The 24,570-nt window shown below is 31.8% G+C and overlaps 2 protein-coding genes across 5 annotated transcripts; both read left to right on the top strand.

Annotated features, from left to right (window-relative positions):
- The first annotated feature begins 7,787 nt into the window (after positions 1-7,787).
- LOC127083217 (uncharacterized) lies at positions 7,788-9,984 on the top strand. Its single transcript, XM_051023494.1, has 2 exons — positions 7,788-8,083; positions 9,436-9,984. The coding sequence occupies exon 2, from the start codon at positions 9,471-9,473 to the stop codon at positions 9,750-9,752; it is 282 nt and encodes a 93-aa protein (XP_050879451.1). The 5' UTR covers positions 7,788-8,083; positions 9,436-9,470; the 3' UTR covers positions 9,753-9,984.
- Positions 9,985-11,020: 1,036 nt separating this feature from the next.
- On the top strand, positions 11,021-13,640 carry LOC127083200 (BTB/POZ domain-containing protein At3g22104). Of its 4 annotated transcripts, none has more exons than XM_051023483.1 (3): positions 11,021-11,272; positions 11,586-12,543; positions 13,190-13,328. In XM_051023483.1, exons 2-3 carry the CDS (start codon positions 11,590-11,592, stop codon positions 13,193-13,195), a joined length of 960 nt encoding a protein of 319 aa, XP_050879440.1. In that variant the 5' UTR covers positions 11,021-11,272; positions 11,586-11,589; the 3' UTR covers positions 13,196-13,328. The 4 variants fall into 4 exon arrangements, with proteins under 4 accessions (XP_050879440.1, XP_050879431.1, XP_050879414.1 ...); XM_051023474.1 differs by having other exon boundaries at positions 11,032-11,272; positions 11,600-12,543; positions 13,180-13,640; XM_051023457.1 differs by having other exon boundaries at positions 11,032-11,272; positions 13,180-13,640.
- Positions 13,641-24,570: the final 10,930 nt, after the last annotated feature.

Genomic DNA, 24,570 nt, shown 5'->3' with positions numbered 1-24,570 from the left:
GGTGACATAACTTTAATTATTAGCCGTATGACTTGATAGATCTTATCTTTCCACCCTCTCTTTGGAGTTAGGTAGAATTGTAGTTTTTAAGTGGTATGAAAAAGATTAAGTTTAGGGTTCCTCTTGGAAGTGAGAAATGCTTTAAATTTGGGGTTAGGGTACTAGAAAAAAATGGTCAAAATTTTAAAATTTTGAGAAAATAAGAAGTGGAAAAAGGAACTTCTTCAAAAAAAAGATTAAAAGAATGAAAAGTGAATAATAAGGACCACAATAGTAATATCTCTAGTACCATCAAGAAGGAACAAAGGGGTATGATGATAGAAGGATAACTAGGCATCTAACTCCAAAGGTTTAAACCTACTTTCCCAAAAATATCCTACCAAACATAAGCCAAGATACAATCGAAAAAGCCCCAAGATGTGTGTGTTTTGATTTCTTTGATGAATGATATTAAAACATGATCAAAATTAGTATAAACTATTTTGCATGTTGATTGAGAGACTGCCTTATCCATTAAGTGAGTCAATGTGAGATGAGAGACACGTTGAGTACTTGTCAAAGTTTGAGGATGTTTTCTGAATTTGTCGGATGGAAGTTGAAAGCTATAACATTGGTCAAGTAAATAAAAAGTTATAGGGTGATGCTCAATTGTTATTGTGCAACTTGTTTTCTGTTTTGAATTGGCAGTGCAGGCAAGTTACTTAAGGACAAGCAACGATTCAAGTTTGGGATTGTGATGACACTCCGTCATTGCATATTTTCGATCGAAGAAATGGATCAAAACAAGTTAAAGAGGAGCAAAAATAAAGAATAAATGCCAAAGAAAGAGGAAAAATTACTAAGTGTGGAGAAATATGGACTTAGTGAAAATCAGGTGAAAAGAGGAACAAAAGTGTGCGTCTATTTGAATAATCACGCGCGTGTCATAGGAGAGTAAATGATGCATCGCGCGCGTGATTACCCTTTTTCTGAGCTTTTTCTGACACATTTTGATTCATTCTAAAGGCTTTAAAAGGGTCATGGTGGTATTTTTTCAAGGGTTCTAAATCTGTACACGTGAAGGAAGGGTTTACAGCACCAGATGGCAAATTTGAAGAGCATTTAAAGCCATTGGAGACCAATTCTATAAGGGATTTCTTATGAAACCTTCTTATTTGATTTTGGTATTGTAATTTTCACTATGAGTAGCTAATTCTCTTTAGGTTAGGTTGTGTTTGATGAACCTATTTTGATATTTTTGGGATATATGTTTGATTTGACGTTGCATGGATAATTTGATCTATAATTCTATTCAATTGCACCTTGTTCTTAATGCTTTTTATGTGAGATACTCTTTTAATATGACTTTGGGCACATAGGGAATACTTACCATTAGTCTATGTGTTGGACCTATGGCAATTGTTGTGCTTACGCTAGTGGACTAGGGATAGGAAACTTCGAGTAGTGGCTTAGGAATTAACGTTCTATTGCATTGCCTAATCTTGCTTATGCTGGTGGACTAGGGATAGAAAACTTCGAGTATAAATTAGTGAGCTATACACCAAGGGATTGGGTATATTGGTTTTGTTAACTCACCGTGGGACTATATATATGATATCATTCATGTAATACATCGAACATCAAGAAATATGGGATTATATACACAACCTGTCCACTTTCATATTATTGTCATCACACTTGATTTTCTTTTCGCAATTAAAAATTGATCCCCCCCCCCCCCCCCCGATTTAGTATATTCTACACGTTGCACAATATTGTCTTGTTAAATAGCAGTACATGTGGAGTCGATCTTTTTTATTACTGCAATATTATCAGTACAACTAGGTGGGGTATTTTTTCTGTAATTAATCCTACATAATATAGTTTTTCCACTTCTTCATTAATGTCAACACTTTTCTCCTCGCCTACTTTTCTCTTCCTCTATGTTGCTGGCTTAATAGAAGGGTGGATAGCAAGGTGATGGCTCACAACTTTGGTGTCTATTCCTAGCATGTCGGAGGGAGGCCAAAAGATCATGTCAACATTCTTAATGAATTGGTTGACTAGTTCTCATTCCTCTTCCACGGTTAATAAATTGCCTATATTCATTACCTAATGGACGTGAGGACCTATATGAACCTCCTTCAAGTTTTCCTTGGGTGTGAACCTCTCTGCTTCTGCACCCAATTTGAGGTCCCAACACTCGAAGTTAGTATTTGGAACTTCTAAAGGAGGGACACCAACAAGGGCAGGCTATTCTCTAAATGTATCCAAGCTACTTTGATAGCACTCTTGAGCAGCTTGTTAGTCTCCTCAGATTGTACTGACTCGCCCATCATGGAACATGTAGTTTAAGGTTAGGTACAATGTGAATACGGCTGCTCCTAGGGTGTTGATAGCCCCATAATGATGTTGTAAGCTGATATGACATATACAATGAGGTAATTAACGTCAATCTCCTTGGCATCAACTCCCTCACCACATGTGATTTCCATGGTTATGTGGCCCATTATTTGTACATGTTTGCCTGATAACTCTATCAAAAAACCATTAGATGTTTTTATGTCGTTCTGGTTGAGTTGTAGTTTTTGGAAGGCATCCCAAAATAGGACATCATCATAGCTCCCAAGGTTTATCAGAATGCGCCTGATGTCCCAATTGACATGTTGCACAATGATGACTAGAGGATCATCATCGAGAGGGTTGAGGCCGAGGGCGTCCTCCTAAAAAAGATGATATTAACCCCTATTTTCCCTTGAGAGCTTTTAGGAAAGCCAAAAGATATTAGATTTGTTACAAACACCTGCCTTGTGTATTTCCTCTGGGAAGATCTAGAGTTACCTCCACCAGTGAAACCTCCAACGATGGTGTTTGTGTTGCAAATTATGGTTTTACCGACCATCTTCGAAGGTAAGATAAAATGAGTTAAAGTAGGAGTGTGGCCAAAGTTAGTTTTTTCCAGAGCCCCACGGTGGGCGCCATGGTACTGGTCAAAAAGTACAAGTGTGCGTGTTCCTTTTGCACGAGAAGAGGTACCCAGAGGTCTTAGTAGGTTTAAAACAATTGAATATGGTTAGTGCTTGCCCATGGCGGAGGGAAGCTATGTATGGTGATGTTTTACAATGCTTTAGGGGTCTCGCTCACATGAGGTGAAAGACCCTGTTGTTGGACAATGTGCTTAAGTATAAGCTTTTGAGGGATGTGATCATGTGAAGGATGGTCGTTGATAAGCGTTATTCTTAAGTATGTAGTGATATATATGCCTTAAGATTTGTCCCTTCTTCTACATAGGATATGTATTTATAGAGGCCTCTAGGGCCTAGGATTCTCTTGGGATGGGTCATCGCTCACTCACTTAATAGTGGACTGTTGAATCCATATTCCCTAAGAAGTTGTAGATAAGTTATTGACCCTGACTTCTCTTTTCCCCATAAACGTCTTATCATACATTTCCCACTACCCGACGATAGGAAAGTCCTAGGGCGAGGCGATACCTCCCTTTGGGTGACATTCCAACGTCGCCTCTTATGGATCACTTTAAAGGCATCACCCTAAGTGAGACCTTTTACAATTATAACACTACATAACCATTCAATAATACCATCTTCATATTTGTATTTGACTCCATTAACAAAATAGGTAAAATAGCCCCTAACCAAGAGCTCTAATGCCATTCTGATGGGAAACTAACACACAATAATAAACCAATACGAAGCGGAAATAAAATTCCCCAAACATTTAAGAACCTATGAGGATTAACAACAAATATATGGTAGCAAATTGAGTAAATAAATACACAAGAGAACCCCTATATTTTAACGTTGCAAAACCTCAATGTGAGAGTAAAAAACCATGGGTTATCCAAACCAAAGAAATAACTCCATTATAATAAAATAAGGATACAAAAGAGTCTCAAAGTGATTTTCAAAGTAGTGCTAACAATAGGAAAATCACAAATCTCACTAGTGTAAAAATAAGAAACAAATGTCGCATCTCGAAAAATACGATCCTTCTCGATGGTCGTGGGAAGAATGATTCGAAGAGAGTCGTCACCGAACTTTATTTATTCTGATGAAGGAATAGGAAAATATTGATAAAACTTTTAAGAGAAAAGAAAATGATCTTCGCAACCATATTCAGGTTCGGGAATCGATTACACAAGGCGAAGGTATTATAGCACCACCCCTCACATCCGTTATACTCAATGGGAACCTTTTTTCTAAATTTGCGATTTGAATGTTATTTTATGTTATTTGGTTTCTTCGAATTAAAAAAGTATAAAAGAAAAGGGGTCGCAAAAATATTTTTATTATGGTGCTTGACGAGATTGTGCGTCTCGCTCCTACATATCCTCGGGTACAATGAGGAACTCAAAGCTTCGTAGTTTTGGGGAAGGCTACAGTTTGTTTATTGGTGCGTTTTATTGAACAATTGTTTAGATCGCGTTCTAACGATTAAACATTGTTTGTGCTTGCAATTGGAGACTTAAAGCATTTGTTTGTATTCGGATTAGAATGGACTAAATAATGCTCTTTCTGAAAAGGTTTTTAGTTGTTGATCGCACGGGGGAGAGAAATTAGGTTTGATGTGTTGAATATTTTTTAGGCGAAAGACGATTATTCAAACAGGGAGCTCTACAACAGTGTTCAAATAATCGGAGATTGAGGAATGTCTAAACCCAATCAATTTTTCTTCTTCTCAAGTATCTTGAAAGAATATGTGGCGAATTAAGTCATGGTTCATTAATGGAATACGATTATTCCCATATGGAGCTCTACATCAGTGTCTAAATAATCGGAGACTAAGGAGATTCTAAGCCCAATCAGTCTTTTTCCTTCTATAGGAGAACCAAACTTAATTCTAATAATTAATGTGTTTCTAGAATAGAAGACGAATGTTCGGACAAAGATCTCTACAGCATTGCCCAAATATTCGAGGAAGGAGAAAGATCTAAACCCAATTCTTCCTTTTTCATCCAAGTCATTGTGAAAATAAGATAATAAGTGCTTAATTTAATTAAAGAAATACATTCGATAGAGATTTAAATTTGATTTGCATTGTGGGAATAAGAAACAACTTAATTTGACTTTGCAAATGATTTGAACTTGTTTTGTTTTGTTTTGTCTTAAGGGCACAAGTTAGCAAGACCCATAAAAGAAATCAAACTACCAACTGTTCAATCACTCGCTCTTTTTCCATAAAATCTTGACCAATTCAATTTTAGTTTGCACTCCATTAACTGTCATATAAAAACCCGATTTCATGAGTAACAAGTGATGAACAACCATGGTGTTCATCCTTGAACCCAAAAATTGTTCATTTCGTCTCAAACAAACATCCAACATCTCATAAAAAACAAACAAAAATTACTATAACATCACATCCATACTCAGTTTAAGCAAACTCAACAAAATCAAACACAAGCAGAAATCATACAAACCCTACTCCCGTATATCCCCCTTTTTCATTATTTTGAGCATGGTTACATGATATAAACAGAAATCCAAGGAAAAGAAGAAAATCAAAGCGAAAATGGGAACAACAAATTAACAATACATCAAGGCCAATAAAGATCTACCGAGTTTGACGCTTCAACGGCTGGTGAATACTTTTCTTCTTCTCCCTTGCTTGCTCTTCTTCTTCTTACTAATTTCGATTCAGATTTGGCTTTGATCTGTCTGGATTTCGTCAACATTTCGTGAGAGTTTTGTCTTCCTCTTTTTAGAGTGAATCAGAGCACTCTTATATAAGAGAGTTATTTGGGTCAGATTCGTGTGAGAGATTTGATCATATCCTTCCCAAGTGTGTGAAGGTTGTAACATATTTGCGAGCTGACATGTGCGGGAAAGAATCGCAACTCAAAGTGCTGGAGGGAATTTTGCAGCGGAAGTCTCGTTTGGCATAAAATATATTGTTGTTGTTAATTTTCTTTTTACTGGAATTTGTGATTGTAACTTAAGTGATTTTTACTGAATGTATATTTTTTTTTGTTACTCCTACTGATGCAATATAATTAGTTAATTATTAGGATGTAATGACTTTGTTTGCTTGAATGCAACATGTGTTAAATGCAATGTGTGTTCCTTACTGATGCAAATCATTCTTTTTCTTTTTTTTTTATGCGTTGGTTTTTGTGGTCACGAATGCAAATGAGTTATTTTCTACTTACTAATGCAAATTAACTTTACTTAACTTTTGTGCTGACACAAATTTTGTCACTTATTGATGTATGCTTTTGGTTATTTTTACTATTGTGATGCGTTTTAACCTGGTTCAGATAGTTATTCCTCTTACTGATATAAGTTGGTTATTACTAAAATAAAAATGAAATTAAAATGACATAAAAAAATGATCTTTATTAATATGAAAAAAGAAATAAAAATGAGGTAAAGATAGTTATTACTAAGAATAAAAAACAAAATTAAAACGAAATAAAAATGGTCTTTATTAAAATGGAAAAAATGAGATGGAAATGGTTATTACTAATGATTAATAAAATTGAAAATGTGTATGATTATTAAAAACAAGATGAAATGATTATTTAAAAAAATAAAAATAAAATGTTTTTTAAATGAGAATGGAATAATTATAAAAATGAGAATAAAAATGGAAAAGAAAAAAATGAAATATTTACTAAAATGAAAATGAAATATTGCAATAAAATGGATATAATTTGAGTTTTACTATGGGGCTAGATGCAATGTGGGTAATGAGGTGTTACTTTAGCATTATGAGTCCAAACCTCTAAAGATATAAGGACCAATTTATACGGTGAATGATACTCGGAGCCAAAATGTCTCACATCAATGATGAGATCACGCGGTGTATGACATGAATAATTAATGAATGCAAATAAACTTATATGAGAATGCAAATGAGAACAGTGTAAAAAGATGAAAATATTTAATCAAGATAAAAAAAAGTCAAATCTTTGACTTTGACTTTATTTGAATGCATGCAGATGGATTATTTTTTTTAAGTGATAAAAAATGCATGATCAAATGCAATGATCATATTGATGTAGATGAAAAGAAAATAGATTACAATTTTAAGGTATGACAAAAATTGAAGTATGACAGTAAGAAACTAAAAAAAAAACCCAAATATACATCTTCAGTACAAATCATTTATCTCTAAGCTCAAACTTTGTTTTGAAGATCCAAACAGTCAAAAGTTAGACTCGAATGTTGCAAACATATTCTCTAAAAATGAACTCGATCCAACATATTAACAAATTTAGAATTGTCGATTTATTGAAACTGATTGAAAAAAAAGGAAAATTGATTTCTCTCATCTTTTTCTCTTTTTTGAAATTAATTTTTATATCTTCATTTCTCTCTTAACCTTAAATTGATTATCTCTGTTTAAATAAATAAGAGTCTTTCTCCGAGTAAAAAAGAGGAAATCAAACTCAAGGATTAATTCTCATATTATAAAAAATTATAAAATTATAATTTATAAGACTTTATAATTAAATAAAATAAAATAATTACAATATTAATTTTTAGAATATTATTTGGCCACTATTATAAAATAATATATTTTTTTTAAATTTATTAAATAAATAATATATCTAATCATTATTATATATCGAATATATCATTCAATAAATTAAAAAAAAATTGTATTATTTTAATGTGCGTTGGCAATCACTAACTAACCAGTTTGCCGAGGATCCATGTCTCATTTCATTGAGTTCCCATCCATAAGGCATAACGACACATGTCATGATTATTTATGACAAATATTTAATTAAATTAAATCAATAAAAATAAAATAAAACAGAAAAGGAAAAGAAAGGAAAGGAAAGGAAATTAAGAATAGGATTAAGAGATAATAATAGAGATGAATGAGTTTCTCACGCGTATTGACCGAACCTTTATCTATTAACTGACCGCTGTTTTTTCTTATTTATTATTCTCACTTTCACGCCAATTAACTTTTGGGCGGTGAGCGAGCGAGCGAGCGAACGAACAAACGGTCGTTACGTTCTCCACCGTCGCATTCTTCTTCTTCTTCCTTGCGCCTCTTTGCTTTTCCTGGAAAAATTAACACACGAAGCTATCGTTTTTGTTAACGGAACCAAACGGGACGTGACTCTAGGGTATGTATCTATCTATCTTTCTCTTTTTCGTTTTCGATTTATCAGATCTGTGCCTCTTTTTCAAACCTAATATTGTTATGTAATGTAATTAATTGATTATTGTTTTTGAGGATGGTTGTGTTCTTGCAATTTAGGATTCTTAGCTTTTGATTTATGGTGAGTTATGTGGAAAAAAAAGGTGGAAATTGGTTTGTGTAGAGGCTCAACGATTGAAAGATCCTTGTTTGTTGATTGTTGAATGTTAATATTAGTAGCTGATTTAGGAGTAAGGCGCTTGTTTTGGTTTCTTTTGGCGATTTACTGTTGTTGTTATTGCATCTTGATAGTTTGTATTGTAGTTTGTTTGTGATCTTTAATATTGCAGAAAATTGCAATCGAATAAGGCCGGTGTGTTTGTGATTATGGTTGTGGAGACAAGAAAAACCTTGGCGTTGTGTTGTGTCCATAGTTGTTGTTGTAGAGAAGTGTAATCAAATATCCGCCGTGGCGGATATACACGGCGGTTTTTGGGCTCGCACGCAATTGGAAATTTTGGCCTATATTGCGGGTTTTTGGCTGGCTCTCCGCCATAAACTGCAAGACATGCTAGTAATATTTTGAAAAAAATGAATAAATTGAAAGTAATAGCATGGAGTGGTGTCATGTCGGACACGATTTTGTTCAAAGGTGTTGGCACTACAGAGCTCTTTATTCAAATGAAATGTGGAATTTTTCTTGTTTTTAAGAGGTTGTGTGGTGATTAGTATTTCTTTGTAGGTTTTGCAATTGGCATATTTGAATGTATACTAATGGTTTGATTTTTTCCTTATCCCATTGAGTTAGTATCCAATATGTTAGTGCTATAGTGTAGTTGAAGCGGCAATTAGAAAATACTTATTAAATTGCATACAAAACAAATATGGTTTCTTAAAATTCTTCTTCTCTATAGCGTTATAATGCCTGCGATTTGACAATACTTTATGAAATTGCATATCACAAAACAAATATACAAATATGGTATGGTAAATTATACTTCTCTATAGCATTATAATGACGGTATTTGACAAACATTGAGCATTGATCTTTATGAAGGATTAGGTGAAAGACTCAGGCGCATCTTAGAATTCTAAATTTCTCATTTCACATTTTTTTTCAGTTCTGGAAGTAACTGCTATTCATTTGCCTGTTAAAATTTAACTGCCAAATAGTTGATAACTTGTTATTAAAATTCTTTATAGTATTTTCTGTGAAGTTAAAACTCGTGCTGTGATGTCTGCATGGTTATATATGAGAGAAGTCAAATGGCAAGCATCGTCTCATTTTTAGCGTTTTGTATAATCACATCTTTACTAGTTTTGTGGCATGATTTGCAGCTTCAAGTGCGCAGAAGAAGGTTGTTGCAGAAGCCATGGTTCTTGACACCATTCTGTCTTCTTCTTCTCCTCGTTTAAAGTCTCCATCTTTCCGTAGACCTAAGGATGGACTTGGTAGTTGGTCAACACTTTTCCAGAGGCACCGCTACCTCTTATCTGCTCTCGTGCTCCTTACTATTCTATGTACTGTTTATCTTTACTTCGCCATCACTATAGGAAGTGGCTCCTGTTCTGGGTTGAGTGGAGCACAGAAAGCTTCATGCCATATGGAGCTTGTCAAGGATTCTATTTCCAATGGCAAACTGAAATTTCTTTAATATTTCAACTATTATTATCGGAGTTTTTGTTGCTATAATCTCTCCACCCCAGTATAGGTGTGACATGAAGTTCAAATATAGTCTTCTGTTACAATATCTGTGATTTGTTAGTGTGTAAGATACAGGCAACAAGCCATTTCTTAGGCACATTATGTTAAGGTTGATGACTGGTTACTATTGTAAAAGTTTGAATTTACCTATTGTTTATGCTAGTCTGAAACCTCTTTTTGAACATTGTCAGCAATAACGGTCTCTTGAATTTTGGGTCAAAGTTCTTTTTACCCAAAAGAAAATAATTGTGTTGATTTTCTTGTTCATTTTATGTGTGATCCATTGAATGTCCACTTAGTGGCTATATTGCATTGGTGAAGTAAGCAATAGCATGAATTGGTGGCATGAGTAACGGAAAAAGGGAAAATGTTACATTTGGTCAATTTGAATTGTGAACTGGTAGAATAATTATATGACTAATGCACATGGTCAATGTTCTAGCACATGTTTGTAACATGAACATGTAGTCTCCCACCACGTTTCCTTTTTCTATTAGGTTTCCTAAAATTAAATGAAGTGATGCCCCACTAGCTAAAGTTACTATTTTTAATATAATGATTTATCTTGTTTTCTAATACTTTTAATCATTTATTATTTTATTTTATTATTTGTTCTACAATAAAGAATAGGGGTGATATTGACAATATTAATCAATAAAAATTAAAATTTTAAAATGATAACTAATACATACATAATTTATTTACAAATATAATAATTTGAAAGTAGCACTTGAGATATGAACACACGAGAAAATATATACGATATAAAATGATAACTAAATACATGATTTTTTATGTACGATGTTTTGGTTTTAATAGAAATTATTTAAAGATAAAATTGATAAGAAAATAGATTATGCCAAAATTAATTTTGTCTTTATATATATATTGTTATAGATGGTTAAATATTTAAAAAAAACTCATTTTGTAATATTAATAAATCAATGAATATAATGTGTTTGAAAATATAATTTTAAAATTTTAAAATAATTAAATAATCAAAATTTAAAATATTATATATAAACGAGTGACACATTTTGTAGGGTTTCTTGTTATCCTTTATGACTTGAAAGATTAGTTTTTAAGTTGTGCTCTGAAAATACCCAATTTATAAAAAAATATTAATATTTTACTATTAAAATACAAAATAAAAATTAAGTAAAAAGGTTTTAGTATTAATTTGGTCAATCAAATAAAGCTGGTATATTAATCAACACCTTTTTTATTCACATTTCACACTATTCTTCTCTTCTGGCTAAGCATCCTTTACAGCATACATGTTCCCATTAACTTCCCTTTTTTCATTGCTCTTTCATCATTCACACAACATCTTCATGCCCCACAATATTCCTATAGCTAGTCCTCAAATGTTTATTTTTTAAATACATACACATAATTAGTACTTATTGATTTAGGAGAAGAAACTTGAAGTGAATACCAAAGTAGAAGAAACTTTTCATTGTAAACAAGGTGAGAATATTTGTTTTTAAGTAATCAACATGTTGTTTTTCTCTTTAGTGAAAGATTGATTACTTCCAACATAATAATAAAATTAACACACTTAACATTGCATTACACCATGATTAAAATATTGCAAGCATGTCACAAAGTGGACCTTCTTGTTAAAACCTTCATCATTATGGATTCCACGAAGTTCATTATTAATGTTTCAAATTCTCAATATTTTATTATGTATTTAATTTTGTATAATTTAATTTCATGATGGATTTCATCTCATGCTTTGAGTTCATTATTAGTCTAATTAATTTTGCTACTATTGTAGCAAAATGGAGTTAGCTTCATCCAATGTTTCCATACCATATTCTGCTGCTCAAATTTTGGAGATGGAAGAATTTAGTAATAGTCTCGAAACATCGATTTCAAAGCGACATGTTGAAAATTTTCTCGAAGGGATTCGTTTTTGGACTTGGTTTGAGCTCATGGAAGCATTGAAACAATGTCAGAAACTTTTTCATTCCAATGGTTACTTAGCAATTCTAGACAAAATCATGGATGAATTCATAGAAAGGTTAGCTTCTCCATGTGCTATTACAAGTCCATACACATGCTCTTCAAACAGATCAAGTTTCAAGTTTTCTTGCGACACAAGTAGTATCATTAGCTTCTCCGAAGCTACATGGTGGTTTGAACATCTTCTGTTTTTGAAGATCGATTTGTTGGAAAATGTTATAAGGAAAATGATATATAACGATTTCGATCATTACGTTGTTTCGAAGTTTCTATTCTATTATCTCAATTTGAGTTGTGATAGTGCTTCACAAGATGTTAAGATTGAGACAATGAAGGTTGTAATCAATCTTCTTTCATTGCTTGATAACGGATCGATTTCTTGCAAGGATTTATTCAATCTTAACCGGGTCACGATTAGTTTGAAAATAGGAAAATTTTGTAGAAACAATATAGAGAGACTTATAGGTCCTATTTTGGATCAAGTAACAATTGATTATCTACTTCTTCCATCTCCAATTGGAAAAGAACATGCTTATGATGTTGAATTTGTTTTAAGGGTCATGAAGATTTTTTTGTTAGGAGGAGGTAGTTTTGAGTTAAATTTGAATAGAGTTAAGAGAGTTGTTAGAATGATGGATTTGTTCCTTGTGGAAGTTGCTCCTGATCCTCATCTTCAACCTTGTGAATTTGAAGAACTGGTTATGGTACTTCCAGATTCTGTGAGGGAAACCCATGATCAATTATATCTAGCCATGGACATGTACCTAAAGGTAAGCTACTACTTTATTAATCTTGATTGTTTATATTGTAATTTACAACGTCACTTTTTAGGTCTTGTCTAGATTAATCACACTTAAATCTTTTATAAAATAGTAAAACATCTTATTTAACCATATTTTAACATAATGATACGGATTTAAGAAGATCATATTTATGTCTAGTTTAACTATAACAAATTTTAGATTAGGTGTGATAGTCTGCCTTGCACGTCTTTAAAGAGAGTATGTGTAGTAACATGTCTTATTCACCCTAAAAGACGACCTTGTACATTAAATTAGATTAGTCATGGTCCTGATGATATTTAATATTGCGAAGAATCACGAGTAAATGTTACTTCAATCATGTTCGTTGGATTGTAATTGTTTTAAAAACGAGACTGCGTCAGCCGGTTGAATTAGGAACCAACCAATTTGTCCATTAGTTTGATCCCAACAATATTGCAGGCTCGTTAAATCAAAATAAACAGGAGATTTTATTGGTTCGATCTCTAGTCTAATTTTTAAAACATTGAGGTAAACTCTTTTAAAACCATGTATTGATTAAGCTATTTTGTAAGCTTTTAGTATTATACTAGGAATTAATAATTATCTTTCATATTTGAGAGTTTAACTAATAAAGATCCATAGGTTCATGCAGGAATAGATGTAAAAGAAAAGATGAATATCTGTTGTACATTGAACCATGAGAAGCTGTCACCGGATATTTTGAGACATCTTACTAGAAACCTAGTATTTCCTTCCGAAACAAAACCAAGAGCTCATGTGACTAGACAGAGTCGAATGAAAACATTACTTCAAGAAAATGATCATTTGAAAAACTTCTTTGACTCCATGTTTGGTAAAAGCATCAAGAACATAGATGTGAAAGAGGATGTTGTTGAAAAGATAATTTATGATGGTGAAGAGGTAAAGAGATTTGTGGAATTGGAAGGTGGGACCCATCTGGCTTGTGTAAAGAAGTCAGGGGTACATACTATGAACAATAATATATATTTGCCAAAATTTTGTTCATGATTATTAGTTTTATTATATATGGCTATGAATTTTGTGTTTATATTAAGATTCATAATGAATTGTTTAGTGTCTAATTTCTATGCATCTTTGATCTTGTAATTCTCCATCCTTAAGAATGTTGGCATACCTGAACCCAAAACATCAAGAAAAGAAATAGAAAGACATTCTAATCTAAAAAACCTAGATTTACAAAAAAATTGGGAAACTTTTATTGTTCGTATTAATTTTTAGTTAATAAATTTAAGTAAATTTATATTAAGATTAAGTAAATTTGACATTTATGGGAGGTCCTTATAAATCTTTAAATGTTAGAATTAGGGTTGAGAGTGAACCGAACCAATTTAAATATAATTCAAAATTCGATTCGACAATTAAATTATTAAATACAGTTTATAAACCAAATGAATTGAATATAAGAAGAAAACAAATGGTTTCCTTAACTAAATAAGTTGGACTTGAATTATGTATAGTTGAACTCCTTAAATTCATGAATCAACTCGATTATATATATATAATAGTTAAAATAAATTGAATAATAAAAGTTAAAATAATTGCGGAAGTAAAACCGAAGGTATTTAAAGACATGTTTTTATCGAAGATACTTACAATAGTTGATTACAAGAGTTGTTTGTAAGTTCGGAATTTCTAAATTGAGAGTCTCAATTTTTGAATGTCCTTCACAACAAACTACATTCTCTTATATAGAGAATAAAAGCAGCCAGACTTCAAATGAAATTCAAATCACCATAAAACTATAAAAACAACTGCCCGACAAGGCCTAATGATAAAAAACATAATCAAAGATGATGTAACCCACATGACCTTTAATTATATACAACAAGCCAAAAAAGCAGAAGAACGTAGTATGGGCTGATAAATATCAATCTTATCTTGAGAAAAGTAATTTGATCTTATCTTCAAATATAATTCTTATACTTCGAGATATGTAATTCCATAACAGTTATCTTCGTCGTCATTCAAGTGGTCAGATGTGCTGGAAACATTATCACATTCTGACAAAGTAGACATAATATTTTTCAATTTATTTAAAAATTCATTATGGCTCGTAGCAGTTGATAAAGTAGCGAGCAACTTAGAACGATCCATAAGAAATGCAGTATCTTTTGCACTAATATTGGTATTTTTGCAAAGTTTGGGATAAGTTTTACACCAGGCTTCCAACTTTGTTATTGTTAGCAGATCTGGATTAAACTTAATCCACCACTTAATAGATTTTTTTTTAATTAATTGACAAATTGGACAATCTTGCCATAGTTGTTCAAAAGAAAAGGTTGAGGAGGTAATCCAAGTAATCCTAAAATCTGCACAAAAAGATAATAAAGCCTTGTGCGTAGGACAAGTAGTAGTTATGGTAAAGTCTTTGAAGGCTTTAGAAGCATAACTGAGGAAAATATCCAAATTAGATCCAATAAACTGAAACCATTGGATAAACCAATAGGGAAAGTTTAATGAAATATCTTTATTAAACCAAATAAACCAAGTGTGGTTAAATGATTCAATTGCTAAGAAATTGGACCAAGCGTCCATGTAGTCCATATAATTGTATGTTTGAGGAGAATAAGACCTTAGGAAGGATTTTCCTTCTGTGGGGGTTGCTTCTAATTTGATGGAGATAAAACTTTAATAATTTTGAATTTGGAGAACTTAATTTTTGATTTATCATTCTCATCATATTGATGACTAAAAGAAATAGAATCAATATCAACCAAAATATATTCATAATATTCTCGAATTTTTAATCAGTCTTTTGGTAAAAAGAAAAATCCAGGAGGGAAAATTCTTGAAATAATTTGTAATAATGACGCATCTGAAAGACAATACCTAGGCTCCAGAGGGATAATCAGTTATGAAAGATTTTTTTTAATAAATAAAGATTTTGTATAATACAGAGAAATGTATAAAGCTAATTTTGAAGGGGGTTTAATTTGAGTAGATAAGGAAGTAGTAATTTTTTAAGTAAAAGATAATGAAGATAATAATGCAGGCATAATCATAGGCCTAAGGGAAGAAGGTATTGGAGAAGTAATTTTTGTAATATATGAATGTGATCCTAAAACTATGGTAATGGAAGTACATAATCATCTCTGTGATCACTTTGTTACTTGCTTATTTTTATCCTGTAAAAATTCTCGAGTTAAAATATCTGGTAATTTTTTTTAATTCCTTTGTTGTGTTCTATTTCAAAATCAAAACAGGATAACAAAGATTGACATCTAGCAAAAATACATTTTGAAACCAAATTTTTAACATCCTTCTTTAAAACACTCTTAGCAGCTTTGCAATCTGTTTTTAATAAAAATAATTTTGAAAATAAACCATCTTAAAATTTGGTAATGCATAAAACAATGGTTAAAATATCTTTTTTAATAGTACTATAAGTTAATTGGCTGAAGACCAAGTTTCAAAATAATATCTAACAATTTGTTCCTTATCCGTGTCCAAAAATAATTGTTTTAATATACCATCAAATCCTAGTGCTGAGACATCTGTTTCAACAATAAGATTAACCCTTGGATCATATATTTCTAGGCAAAGAAATATCTTAATTATCTGCTTTAATTGGGTGACACTTTTGATCATGGAATCATCCCAAGGTGGGAGATCCTTTCTAAACCTCTTAAATAAAGGAAGTCAAATAGTTCTAAGATTAGGAATAAAGTCTAACACATAATTAAGACAACCTAAAAATCTTTGTAACTGAGTTTTATCTTTTAGTTCGTCTAAGAATTTACTAACAAATTCTAAGGACCTACTAATAGGAGTGTACCTGCCCTGACTAATATAAAAACCCAAAAATCTTGCTTTCCTTTGAAATAAGTTTAATATCTTTTTGGATAAAACTAAACTGTTATCTTTAATTATTTCATAAAACTGATTAAGGTGTTATAAATGTTGATTAATGGAATATGAGAAAACTAAAATATCATCTAATTATACTATAGTAAAGTGAGAGTAATCATTAAATATATAATTCATTATATTTTGAAATTATGAGGGAGCGTTTTTAAGCCCTAAGGGCAAAACATTCCATTCATAGTTCCCAAAGGGTACTACAAAAGCATACTTATATTTATCGATTTCTTCTAATTGAATTTGATAATATCCAGATTTAAGGTCAAATTTAAAAAATATACTTTTATGATGTAATCGGTTAATTAAATCTTTTTTATTAGGAATAAGATACCTAATCTATTATAAAGCTTTGTTTAAAGGTTTATAGTTTATTAAAAATCGGGGACTACCTCTTTCTAATTCAGCAACATTAATAACATAAAATGGACATCAACTCCAATGAGACTTACTCGGTTAATGGTTAAATTATAGCTTTTAATGGAATTCAATTTATTCTTAATTATAGCTTTTAAATTGAATCTAATCTAATAATTAAATTATTATTTTACTTAATTAATCATTCGACTAAATCTATTTTAAAGGTTATGATTTGTATGAAGCTAAAAAAACTTACATATATATATATATATATATATATATATATATATATATATATATATATATATATATATATATATATATATATATATATATATATATATATATATATATATATATGTAAAGAGTTATATTCACTTCAATAGAAATTTAAAGACTTCCTCTAAATCTTAATTTTTCATTTTCCTTCAATTTTATAATTTTTATTTTATTTCAATATTTTTCTTTAAAAAAATATTAATTTAAAATATTAAATATTTTTAAAAACAAGACTTTAAAAAAAGAATTTATAAGTCTATGAACTAAACGAGCTGAATATAACAAACTGAACCTAACGAGTTGAATCATTTTGTTCTTGAATTTAAAACAAGTCTAATTTCAAATTTGAGCTTAAAAAAATTTGTATCGAACTCGAGCCGAATTTCGAACTGAACTAATTCTTTTCGAGTCGAGCCAAACTAAGACGAATTCGACTTAACTAAACTCATTTCAAATTCTTATTAGAATGGAATCAACAATCTTGACATGCTTGTCAGATTTTTAGTTTCATTGTAGGAGTAAGATGGTAAGACCTTTTAAATTGACTTTGAAACTAGATGATCATTAATTATATGGTAAAAGTGTTAAGGTGGAAATATATAACGACAAACGAGGGCTTCAACATGAAGAGTTATTTTATTTCCTCTATATTTCTTTAATATATTAAACAATGTCCAACTTTAATTGAAATTTTGTTCGATCAGTAATAGAATGTCATACATAATGTTGTTACAATGTGTATGACAACAAGATGACCTAATAACAAAAACCAATAAGCAAAATAAATAACACAGGTAATTGTTAATCCAGTTCAGTGTAAATTTACATACGTTAGGAGGGCATTAGCCCAATAAAAGAAAATTCACTAATCAGTGGTCAATAGTACACGACGATCTCATACGAAATCTCCTAGTTCAGTGTATTTTTCCTAATACTACCCGTGAACTTCGATCCATGCCCTCCCAAATCTGAAACTCCTATCGTTTTGATTCAAACACTCTCCCAAGTGTTTGTATAGTTATAGAAATATATCGAGTGATAAATCACAGTTACAAACAAATACTCTATTCTTCTAACTTATGAAAGATATCCCCATAATAGTGTATTAAGTACAAACCCAAAACAAAAGACTCAATAAAAACAATAAAATGACAAGCTTAATTATACAAAGTTTGAGTATTTACACGAGGTATAACCTTTCCTTAAAATAGTAACAATATTTAGCATAAAAGTCCAGTAGGGTTTTGGCGAGAAAGCGGGTGGTTATACAAAACACAAGAAGAATCAATATTCATAAAACTAATTCTAAATCTTGAGTAAGTCAAATCTAATCAAATCTTAATTTTACATAAATAAGAATTCCAATATCTTCAGCAAAGATTTTGGAATAAAATATTTTCCAAATAGAAACGCGTTAAAAATTAAATCCTTGATTGAATTTGATTGAACCAAAAAGGAAACAAAACATGTTGGAATGAAATTCAATCATTTAAGAAATACACGCCAAGTAAGAAGTCCGAGACAGACTGTCTCACATAAAGTTAGAACATCTTACTTAACATGTTGCCTACAAAAATGTGCCACATCAATCTCTACCCTTTCAACTATATCATTATCATTTTCTACATCTACATTATGAAATGCATCAAATATGTTTTGGTATTCTACCCAATGTTGTTTGTACCTACTTTGTCATGCATAGGTTGCACTAGTGTAGAATAGACCATCACTTCCTTTCCTTTTTTCAAGGCTAGTTCTACTTCAGTTGGATTCTCAATACTTCTGCTTACTTCTTATGATGTATCTTTCTCCCTATCTCCCTTGATAGAAGGTTGTGGGAGTTGAGACACCAAAATGTTGCAAACTTTGGAAAGTACTTGAACAAAGATTTTTTTTAAATTTTTTGTAGTTAGATTCCACATACCTAGTCATTCTTAGGATCATTGAGGAAAGGCTATGGGGTTAAGAAGGTGGACATGACAATCATTTGGTGTTGCGTCCAATGATGGTTTGTAAGCAAGGGAAGAACCATGTGTGCCTATTTACTGGTATTTTTAGTAAACAATCACGAGTTTTAGTTCACTAAATGGATTAAACTCGAAAAAAATTGTAAGAACAATTTTTTTGCATAAAAGTAAAACAAAAAAGTGTTTTTGATTGGACCTTAGATGTTTGAATGTTGACAAACTAAACATAAACTCCAAATTAGACAATGTAAAATTTCTTTGGAAAAAGAAAATAGACAAAAAGTATAATAAATATCATAAAAGTAAATGCTTCAATTGAAAAGGGTTAAAGAGTTTAAAGAAAGGATCCAGAGATACATTTCCTCACAAATAGTTTCTCTCAGTGATTTGGATACTTTAGTTCTATAGATAATAAATGAAATTCGTGACCCCTGATCACAACAATAAGATCAACTTATATACTAATACAATGTTAATCATCGACAACGATTATCTCCACAAAACTTGACAAATATCCCCTTACACGGGCTTCAACTTTCTAGTTTGCTTCCATGCATCTTCAATGTTAAAACTTCTATAAACCACCCATCATTTGGGGATGTTAAAATACACTATGTCCCAGATCATTTAACAAGATGGTTGAACCATCTTTAGTCTACATGGTTAATTTTTCGAAGCTATGTTTGAGACTTTTGACACTTGTGGTTATTACCATTCTTTGTCAAATTCTTCAGCTAGAATTTCCAAGCTAACATATGCCCCCTCCCCCCCCCCCCCCCCCCCCAATTTTTCGAAGCTATGTTTGAGACTTTTGACACTTGTGGTTATTACCATTCTTTGTCAAATTCTTCAGCTAGAATTTCCAAGCTAACATATGCCCCCTCCCCCCCCCCCCCCCCCCCCCCCAAAAATGTCACTTTCAATCATATACAAAAGATGGAAGAAAGGTGGCGTTTTTAGTAACTGTTTAACACTTTTCAAGATGGTATGCACACGTCATAGTCATGATGACCATTTTTCACCAAACCGCCACGTCAAGGAAGTGCATGCAAATTATCATCATTACCCTTGTTTTTAAGACGACGTGGGCCACAAAGTCAAATTTCTAATAAAATAAATCATTTAATTGATTTTTCAAATCGAAAAATTTAAGTGCCACTTGTCCAATTTTGGTGGAGACACTGAAACATTTTTGTCATTATAAAACAACCTTCCTTTCTCATTTTCCTTTTCTCCCAATTCTCAGGTTTTAAAACCCTAAGCATCTCCAACCTCTGTGTCCTCATCATCTTCGTTTTCCTCTTAGAAATTACAAAGGAAAAACAATGGCTTCCAATTCTCTCACTAAACTTCAACCACAGGTTCCCTCTGCTATCAAACTCAAAGCTGCCATTTTTAGAAATGGTCGCACTTACGTCCCAGAACCTCCAATGCAAAAAGAAAAATATGAAATTTGTTATGGATTTCTGGATATAGGAGGCCATGGTGATACTTATGGTAAGAATATCTCACAAAACAGAAGATGCAGGAAAGTATGAAATGCAAGAAAAAATGAAGAGATGTATACCGATTTATAGCGTGCCATATGAGGATTTGAGCGTGTATTCTTGGCAAGCATTTAATGTAGATTGTGCTTATCAAAAATCAAATCAAAATCTTTCCTTTTGTGTCTTCTAATTGATTGGCTAAGAGGTTAAATCGATTAGATCTTCAATTTTCTCAAGATTTTGTGCAATCTTCATAAATGCAGGGATTTGATTTGCTTGAGGCGAAAGGTAAGGTTGGATTTGATATGGAACTTTTTGTATCAAGATTTTCCAATCGGTTGTTGTTACATGCCAATCGATTGGCCTTACGTGGTTCAGCCTCCTTGGTGCATGTTGGGCCTTATGTTGGATTTTTGTCTTTTCACCACCCCCATTTATTATTTTTGCACCCCTTTTGCTAGAAAATTATTAAAACTACTCATCTTTATGGGTTATAAAATAATTTAAATGGATGAGTAAAACATTATAGATTATTTTAAGGTGTTAATCAGATTTTCCTGGTTATTTCAACCTTAAAATAATTTTATCTCTTTTATCAAGAAGTCTTGATAAATATTTCCCAAAAGGGAGGACACCAAATGGTTTATCTCTACGCGTAGTTGGATGCGAGAGTCGGTAAATCCACAAAATGGATCAGTTCAATACAAACATATTCATTCAATTGATCATTAAGGATCATATACCTTGAGATATTCTCAAATAATTTGTTTTGATCACAATGATTGACATTTACCATCATCATTTTATCGTTGGAATAAAGACTTCATAAATATTGTATACTCAAAGGTATATCATTCTTTGCATAGATTCATTAATAATATTCAAAGCTCCATGTTGCAAAGCATACCTGCAAAACTCTACGATTTCACCTTTGGCACCCATATCTTTTTGGGCCCAAGTGCATTAGTCACAGAAGATCTAAGGTGGTTACCTATAGATTCTTTAAATTTATCAAAACAAAAGGGTTCTAAGTGTCCTATTATTTTATAATGTATGCATTTAAAAATTGGACGCTTATTTTCCTTTTGATATACATCTTTCCTAGGTTATCTATCCTTTTTAAATCCTATTCCATTTATATTTAGAGAAGGATTTTGATTAGATAGAATTAGGTTAAGTTTTTCTTTCCCTTGGGTAAACTATCTTAAGGTTTCATAAATCATGGTTACTTCTTTTGTAAGGGAGTCACACCGCTTAAACTCTTCTTTCGAGTTTTTACGCTTAGCTATCTCTATTTTGAACAATTTGTTTATTTCCTTAAGATAGTTTAGGGATTCCTTAAGACCTAGGGTACATTCTCTTAGTTTATTATTTTCCTCGACTAATTGACCACTCACTTTAAACAATTGTGCATAAGATGGTTTGATACCCGGAACAATATCTCCCTCGTAGGATGCCTTTAAGTAGATTTCATCTTCTTAGTTAGAAGAGGATCTTTCCATATTTTTCCCCGAGGTTGTTGTTTTTCCTCCTCTTCTCAGTTCGAGTATTGAAGAAACTTCTTCGTCTTCTTTATAATTCTTTGAATAAGAGGGTCCTTCATTTGATGTTGAATCTTTTGAGGATCGATCAACTACTAAGTGTATTCTTTTGAAAGATTGCACTGAAGTTGTATGATAGGAGTATGATGAAGTTAGTGATTCTTTAGTTTGGATTCCTTCATCTTTGAGTAGTTGAACTAGATCGTTCAACTGTTCTAAAATTTCCTTCTTTCTTGATTTTTCTTGAAATTCATGAAGGTTCTCATCTTTTTATTTAAGGATATTAAATTTCGAATCTTTAATTATTAGATATTTGTTAGTAATGCAGTTCCCAACAAAACTTCCAATATTTCTAAAATTAGAAAAGTATCTATGATGGGTATCATTATCTTCTTCGCCTCGTGTGTTCATCTTCATTTGTTCGATACTTGGAGAACCTCTGTATATCCTTTCAAGTGCATCCCACATTTTTTTAGCAGTTTTACAATGACGGACATCATAAAATTTACTATTATCTAGAAACATTATTATGAAGTTATTTGTTTGAAGATCTATCCATATCTTTTTCTTTTCTTCTTCGGTTAAAAGGGAATATGGTTTATGCCACTTGTTGGACTTGAAACTTCACACACAAGAGGGGATGGATTATGTGGTTTGGTAAAACGTCATTTTAAAAATCTTTGTGAAATAAAATCAGAGTTTAAAAATATTTTTCAAAACATAGCAGCGGAAAAGTAAGAGCGGAAAATAAAATGCGGAATTTAAAAGGGTTAAGGGAAAGAGATGAACACCATGATATATAGAGGTCCGGTCAAACAGTAAAATGACCTATTCCTCTCCCCAAAAATTGATCTTGAGAATATCCAATAAATGTTGACAGCTTTTAGTAGGAAAGACTCACGAATCCCCTTATACAAGGAAATGATGGTTGACCTCCAACCAAATATTACAAGACTTTGGAATCTGGTTGTTTGACTATTCTCTTCCAAACGGTGGATTCGTGGCCAATCATTTCTTCACAAACGAGAACCTTGGAGCGGTTAGTTTTCAAATTCCTTAAACCTTGCAAGCTCTTATACGGGTTGAGCTCACGAACCTTAAACATGGTTTTACACGGAATAGCCAATAAACAGTGAGATTTTAACACCATACTGATCTTGAGCATATGAAGCTTTTAATACCGGGATGAGCTTCAACCTGTCTTGGTTTAATACCAGGCTAACCAAGAATCTAAGAGATTTTATCACGGGTTGATCTCCAACATAAACTAGGACTGAATCACACACTCTCAAACCAAAGCTTTTTACGGGTTTAAGTTCTAACCCAAACAAATCCCTAAATGGATAATATTCAACCAAGGTGTATACAAAAGATTCGCTAGGTGAATTTACTATTCTACCATTTTCAGAATTACAATTATATCCTCACTCACAAAAGAAATTTTCTTACAAAAGCACTTATGCTAAACAATAGTGAGAGAAAGTTAAATAAAACTTTAGAGAGAGAGAGAGAGAGAGAGAGAGAGAGAGAGAGAGAGAGAGAGAGAGAGAGAGAGAGAGAGAGAGGTCAAAACATGTTTCTGGATGAAATCAAATGAGAAAAGGGACCTCTATTTATAGGCTAGAGGTTGTCCCAAAATGGAATTTTAATTTAATGATTTTTATGAGAATCTAATCGATTGACACATATTCACAATCCATTAAAAGTTTGAAATACAATTGATTATAAGTTTAAAAAAAGAAGGAAAATATATTTAGTCGTTGCACATCATTAAGGCGTCGTCTAAATATCTTGTGGCTCAATTTTGAACTGAGCTAATCGATTAGACAAATGTTTCAATCGATTAGATAAGTCAAAATTTTACCTATAACTATTTTGACATTTCCTAATTCATCTGGCACAATATTAAGGTACTTCCAAAGGTATTTTTCTTTGGTAAAAACATTTTGAAAAATATTTTAGTGCGTGTGTGCGCGCTTTAGCCATGGACTTTTACGATAAAGCCCTTAAGATTTTACAAAATGTTCAGTCACTACTAAATTAGGAGGACCCTAAGTACTTCAAGACTTGCCAAATAATTCACTTGTGTCGACACTTGCTTGATTAGCTTGAGATGAGGCTTTAGATTTCATTCCATTTGATTTGCCATCATCAAATAGTCAACTCCATCAAACCCTAATAATACAACATTAATTGTTCTCGTTAAAAGCATATCACCTGCAAAACAAAATTTCACACCCTAAACTAACGACCAATCCTTTACTCACTAACTTATATAAAGAACTTATAAAAAAAAGAAAAATAGACCTAAAAGTCAACGAATACGAAGCATTACCTCCTATTATTATAAATTACCTACCAACTAACACACCTGAATTCACACAAACTAAAGAGATATTCAAGTTGGATTTAAAGAACACTCTGGATGACAAAGAATATTATAAATTCGAAGAGAGATTCGTTTTAATCATAGATTCTTTTTTATTTACCAATCTCACT

This window comes from Lathyrus oleraceus, chromosome 1 (assembly GCF_024323335.1).
Source record: "Lathyrus oleraceus cultivar Zhongwan6 chromosome 1, CAAS_Psat_ZW6_1.0, whole genome shotgun sequence".
In the NCBI taxonomy this organism is placed as follows: Eukaryota; Viridiplantae; Streptophyta; class Magnoliopsida; order Fabales; family Fabaceae; genus Lathyrus; species Lathyrus oleraceus.
Note: the sequence above shows the minus strand (reverse complement) of the source record. Positions and strands in the feature narration are given on the sequence as shown.